This window comes from Cupressus sempervirens, chromosome 2, assembly GCF_028749045.1.
Source record: "Cupressus sempervirens isolate cs-2001-9-10 chromosome 2, ASM2874904v1, whole genome shotgun sequence".
NCBI lineage: Eukaryota > Viridiplantae > Streptophyta > Pinopsida > Cupressales > Cupressaceae > Cupressus > Cupressus sempervirens.
Window position 1 is genome coordinate 141,984,620 of NC_143119.1, and position 6,968 is coordinate 141,991,587.

The 6,968-nt window shown below is 34.2% G+C and overlaps 1 protein-coding gene across 1 annotated transcript; it reads right to left on the reverse strand.

The window, feature by feature from the left end:
- Positions 1 to 335: 335 nt before the first annotated feature.
- On the reverse strand, positions 336 to 1,644 carry LOC149571436 (uncharacterized). Its single transcript, XM_089812953.1, has one exon. It carries the CDS (start codon positions 1,495 to 1,497, stop codon positions 397 to 399), a length of 1,101 nt encoding a protein of 366 aa, XP_089669079.1. The 5' UTR covers positions 1,498 to 1,644; the 3' UTR covers positions 336 to 396.
- Between the last annotated feature and the right edge of the window lie 5,324 nt (positions 1,645 to 6,968).

Sequence of the window (6,968 nt, forward strand, 5' to 3'; positions counted from 1 at the left end):
AGTCCCTATAAAAAAGTTTTACATATTTGAGATTTCATTCTGTGGCACAGCCATAATCATTTCAAATGTAGAGTGGCAACACATCTGGGTTATTGTTTACATGACTATTCTAAGTTCAGAGCGTCTGCTCCTAATATGCCCAAAAGAGTAAATTGACAAGTATAATTAGCCTACAAGCATCAAATGCAGTCCATTTGCTTTTTTCTAATCTGTTTATAACTAGGGAACAAAAACAGCACAACAACCAGATATTTCTTCATACTTTTATGACTATAGTTCCAACTTGAATTCTAACAGGACTTACTAATACCTGCTTAAACAATATTAAGACTAGATGGTACAAAATTAAGGACATAATTCAAATGAAATTGAAAACGAGTACAACAACAACAGAAGCTAGGCTCTCTTCTTGTTCATATTCTTAATTACGTAGCCCATCTGAAACCTCCAAAAGAACACATACCCAAGACCTACAACAATAAGCACAATGACCCACACCTTTTCTCCAGTTGCCTCCTTCGGAAACTCGATCTCTTGGATGCTGAATTCCTCTCTACTAATCTTCTTTATATAATCAGGCAAATGGCAGTTTAAGACATAAGCTTTGTTATCCTCTCTAAGAGCAATAGCTGTTGCAAACAAGGAAGAATTCATTGGAACCTCATCTACAACGGTGGCCACACGCCAATTATCAGGGCTCTGCACAAACCACGTTGTGTGACAAGAAACCACCAGGAGCACATCATCCCGCCTTACAGTTATCCCATCAGCCCAAGGCAAAGGCTTTGAGATGTCCACAAGCTTAACTGCCCCATCATCAAGGTCGACCTTATAAATCTTCCCAGTATTAGACTGGCTTACCAAGAGGGCACCCTTCTTATTATATACTATGCCATTGAGCCCACAAAACTTAGCCATATCATCTTCTACTATGGTGGGCTGTGAAGTAAAAATTGGACTTTTTGCAAAGACTGAAGCCAGGCCTTCTAATGTGATTTTCCATATAAAATTACCTGCCGAATTGGTGACATATGCATTTCCAAGGGGATCCACAGCTACATCATTGGCCTGAACTCTTTCCCCTGGCTCAACTCCAACGTGGTCTAACTCTACAAAGAAGAACCTTTCGCCAGATTTTAAGTCATACGAAGCAAGGGCATTGAGCCCTGGTTGTCCTCCTCCGACTTGACCCTGGATCACCGCAAGAAATCTGTTCCTTCTAGTATCGACAGTGATTCCCAGCACAGCTGCCTTGCCTGCATAGTCGTTGTCCTTTACAAAATCCTCCACAACACCCGCATCTGAGACTTTATGAATTGTGCCCAGAGTAACAGAACCAACTATAAAATGCTGATTTCTTGGGTCCCAATCAAAGCCCTCGGGAAAAAGCTGAGGATATTTGATGTCGATGCCGTGTAGCCTTTTTGATTTCGCGCCTTCGGAACTAAAAATAAGAGATCCAAGCAGAAGCAGGATGCTTATTCCTTTGATGTCCATGGAAATCGCAGAGGAAAACTAGAAAAGCCGCAAAATCAGAAGTCCTGGAATATCAAAGAAAATATCAAGATCAAAAGCTAGGGATCCAGAAGTCGGTATGGGACAATGAGTACAAAACCTCAAAGATCCGAACGCGCAAAGTCAATAATGTACAAATGAATAAATTGGTATTAATTTTATTTTTTATTAGAAGTGTACACTAGCATATCTAAAATTTTGTATAAAATTTATAATCAAGATACCTGATTTAATTTATTTTTATACTAATTAGCTGATGTTAATATTAATATTTGACTTATAGTTTAAGATATACATGATTTATAAAAAATAAAATTATAATATATATAGTATTGTGTAAGATATACATTTACGATTAGGGTTTTATCATTTAAAAATTAGGATTTATATTTTATTATAAGGATTAGGGTTTAATATTTATATTACTTTCATCATTATTTATTTCTATTTAGGTCTATTGTTTCAAGGAGGACTTAATGTTTATCATATAAGATGTAGATTTCAAATTTAAAATTTTGTATAAAATAAGTCGAGAGATATCTAATTTCAAGAAATATAAAATTTATAATCAAGATATTTGATTTAATTTTTTTATACTAATTAGGTGATGTTTTTGAAATATAAAGCGACCAAAACTAGGGGGCTGGCCCTTACAAACAAAATGTTGGCAACCAACACACTATCAGCAAAAACAAACAAGGGACATCATTGTAGCAAAGAACTACCCTAACAACCAAGAACAACTAGCTAGCAAAGAATTAACCAAATTAAATTAACAGTAATACTAACCATACGATGATTGTTCAAAGTATAATCTGTTGGCATAAACAAACCAACCCATCCCAAAAATAGCACACTACCATTTACATCTATTAGGCTAACATCGATTCTAGTACCCAAACCTATAATACTTAACATACTATTAAAGTTCAGAATATAAAATGGTTGGCAAACAAGCCAACCCAAGTCTAAGTAACAGTTGTAAACTAGCAAACCAGATAGTAACCGAAAACAAAAAACAACTAGGGACATAAACCCCACTTTTATTTTCCATCCTTTTCCTTTCCTTTCCCAGCTAGGAGCACCCTAGCCCAGTCCTTAGCAAGAAACTTATAAAGGAGCTTATTATCCTCCATGTCCAGCCCCTTTGCGTCCTTCTCCTGCACTAGCAATTGGAGGGTGGCAGTAGCAACATGAGTAACCTTAAGTGCAAATTTAGAGGAGTAAAACCCCTCCTCTAAGGATTTGACCCTTTTTTCTAGTTGTACCTTATTTTCATCCTATTCCTCCTCTTCTTTGTTTTCTTTTTCATCATTTCTATACACCTACTTAGTCTTTGTCAAGGGTTGGTTTTCATCCTGCAAAACCTTAGGATTAGTAAAAACATTGGTTTTTTCCTTTACCAGGGAGGAGATGGTAATGGGAGAGGTGTCCACTTTGCTGATGTCCTCACAGAAGGTTATAGGTTGCAAGGTAAAGCTCGCCGACACATGTGTAGTCTCAGTGGTGATGGCATTACCAGCAGATGCCTAGGTAGTACCAGCAGACACTTGGGTATTATCAACATAGTTTTCACTTTTTTATTTGTCCTCATTCTCCTTTTCTCTCTTAGAGTCAAAATGTTTCTCCTCCTCCATTTCTCTTTCATTATTTTCAGAACTCTCCTCCTCTGCCTCATCTACCCTATATCTATTTGCTTTTTGTTTATACCTTGCCTATGTTTTTGCAAGCCTTCCCTACCTTCTCCTACCCTTTCCATCTCCTTCCTCTTCCGACTCCTCAATTTCTACCTCCATTGGTTTTTCAATTTTATTTTTTTTACTACCCTTATGTTCAATGACCAGTTCATGGTTTTTCTTTTTCTTATTTTCCCTACTAGGGGAAGGGCACAAGGTGTGGATTCTGGTACCAATGCTAGTACTTATTGGGGAATTCTAATGGTGATTAACCACAACAACCCTAGGGGGGCAGAGGGCAAGATGGAACTGATAGAGTCTAAAAATTAGGCCCTGGTGGGTGATGGTAAAATTATTACCCTTGCTCCTCTTCTCCCTAACATCACTAATCACATCCTCAAGGGAATGTAACAAAAAGAATGGAATAGGAATGAAGTATCATTTCTAAAATGGTTCAAAAGGGGGAAGTGATAATAATAATAAACTCCAAACCTTCCTTTGAGTGTGAGGTACTTCATTAACACCAAACAGACATCCTCCCAAGGAGCTGGTAGCTTATCCCTTCAGAAACCTCCTCTATAGCGAACAGGTTCTTCATTTTTTGCAAAAAACTATTCATGCTGGCCTCGTCCACTGTCTTTGTAACCTTCTTCCATTTATTCCCTTTCATAGACAGCCTAGTAGCCATAGCAATAATCTCTTCATTAACTTGGAATGTAATACCATTAATGGTGACCCTATAGTCATTCCACCCATTCACAAACTGAAGAGAACAATTTTCATCCTACCCCGCCATTGTCTGCATGTAAGGAAGAAAACCCCCCTCTTTTAACAGGAACCAAGTTGGCATCCTATCTTTGAAATTTTTTATTTTTGTTGGCTCCAGTCGATTCAAATCTTCACCCATTTCTTCCCCGCTAATTCTTGATACACCAACTTCAGTACTTTGCATTTGAACCTTCCTCTTGTTAATCTTTCTATCAACAGTGATATTATTAAACATCAACAGCACAACAATGATGCAAATAGCCTCTATAGGGTCTTTAAACTTCTCGCAAGCAAGTTTTCTAGGCACTTCGAAATCCCATTCATTTTCATTATGGGATTCGTGCATACTTGGTATCATTACTCTACCATCCCTGAAATCTCTGACAGCATCCGAAACTATATCTTTCGTACTTTCGAAAAAGAAATAATTTAAACTTTGCATTATGTTACCATAATGGCAAAGTAACTCATACCTCAAATTATGACTATTTATTATCCAATCTATACGACGATGTCTCATCATCTTTCCCTTATTCTTTTCATTAAATTTAGCAAATATTGCCTTCCTAGATATAATGTTGCCAAAATTGGCCCTAACCTTTATTTGTCTAGCCATGCTTAATTTTTGTTCCCCCCCCCCCGCCCTCCTTGTAGATCAGGGTCTTAATTTCCTCCTTTAGCATATCCATGCTTCTCCAACACGCCATTTCCTTTAATTCAAACCCCATGGCAGCTGCAATGTCCACCACCATATTACCTTCCCTGTATATGTGCTGCAACTGGACTTTTTCCATTTGATTTATGATATGTCTAATGTATGTGATGATAGTTTCACCATATCAATTATTAATTTGTAGTCACCTTCTATAGTTTTTTCCTTTATTTGCATTTCACTAATCAATTGTAGACCCCAAAGTAGAGCCATCACTTCAGCCAAATTGTTACTTGCCCCTCCAACATTCCTAGAGTAGACTAGCAATGCATCACCATTTCCATTCCTTACCACTTTGCTCATCGCCCCTATTCCCTTTCTTGCAGCACCATCAAAGTTCAGCTTAAGCTATGTTATTGTTGGTGGTTTCCATCTTGTTCGTTGCCTCTTAATAACCTTAGAGTTATCAAATTGCTTAAAATTCCATTGAATACCCCACTTTTATGTTATTTGGCATTCCTTCCTACTTGGTTCTTCCTTCGGTGTCTTACATTTGGAAATCCTTATATTTTCTTTCAACAATTTCTCCATAATTCTCATAACTACCTCCTCAAGTCTTTCCTCTTCATGAAAAAATTTATTATTTCTTTCTTTCCATATGTGCCAGCAAATATATGTTGGGACTATCTTCCACAAGAACACCAGCTTGGGATGAAAAAAGGGACAATCCCAGTTTTCCACAAATTGACTTAAGTTCTCCTTCATCATCCAACTTAGTCCAAATTTCTCCCACACTAGCGACCATATCTTTAGGAAATATGGGCATTCAAGGAAGAGGTGTGAGATACTCTCCTCTTTTTCTTTGCATAGGTAACATCTGTTTGTACTTAAAAAAACCCCTTTTTTCAGATTATCTAGGGAATTCGCTGATGTTAATATTACTATTAGGGTTGACTTATAGTTTAAGATATACATGATCTATAAAAACATAAAATATATATATATATATATATATATATATATATATATATATATATATATATATATATATATATATATATATATATATATATAGTATTGTTTAAGATATACATTTAGGATTAGGGTTTTATCATTTAAAAATTAGGGTTTATATTTTATTATAAGGGATTAGGGTTTATTATTTATATTACTTTCATCATTTTTTTATTTCCATTTAGGTCTATGGTTGCAAGTAGGACTTAATATTTATCATATAAGATGTAGATTTCATATTTAAAATTTTGTATAAAATAAGGCAAGATATATCCAATTTCAAGAAATATTAAATTTATAATCAAGGTATCCAATTTAATTTTTTTTATACTAATTAGCTGATGTTAATATTACTATTAGGGTTGACTTATAGTTTAAGATATACATGATCTATAAAATTATAGTATTGTTTAAGATATACATTTAGGATTAGGGTTTATATTTTATTATAGGGATTAGGGTTTATTATTTATATTACTTTCATCATTTTTTATTTCAATTTAGGTCTATAGTTTCAAGTAGGAACTAATGTTTATCATATAAGATGTAGATTTCATATTTAAAATTTTGTATAAAATAAGGCAAGATATATCCAATTTCAAGAAATATAAAATTTATAATCAAAATACCCTATTTAATTTTTTTATACTAATTAGCTAATGTTAATATTATTGTTAGGGTTGACTTATAATTTAAGATATACATGATCTATAAAAAAGAAAATTATAATATATATAGTATTGTTTAAGATATACATTTAGGTTAGGGTTTTATCATTTAAAAATTAGGGTTTATATTTTATTATAGGGATTAGGGTTTATTATTTATATTACTTTCATCATTTTTTATTTCCATTTAGGTTTATGGATTCAAGTAGGACTTAATGTTTATCATATAAGATGTAGATTTCATAGTTTTAGCATTCAGGGTGTAGCATTCAAGATTAGGGTTTACTATTTACAACTATAGTTTTTGTAGAGATTTAAGATTTAAGGTTTAACATTTAGGACAAGGGTTTAAAATTTGGGGTTAGGGTGAGGATTTAAAAATTTTGTTTCTTGAAAGTGTTCCTATTAAGGTTCAAAATTAGTTACTAAAATTCAAACTTTATAAATCTTTTTTTTTAAATGAAGCTTCTATTTTTTCATAAAGAATTTATAAATTAGAACTTAAAAACGAACTTCAAAGCTTTTTTTTTAAAGACGGTTAAATGACTTGACTTGGAGCTATGAACTAGTGAGGCCACAAATGGGGGACCTCATCCCCATTAGATTTGAACCTTGATGGCAAGGATATCAACTCAACAACTTAACCATCACAACATGCCACTATTGGCTAAACTT

Coding starts and splice junctions, on each gene's coding strand:
- LOC149571436 (XM_089812953.1), bottom strand. CDS start 1,497: ATGGACATCAAAGGAATAAGCATCCTGCTTCTGCTTGGATCTCTTATT.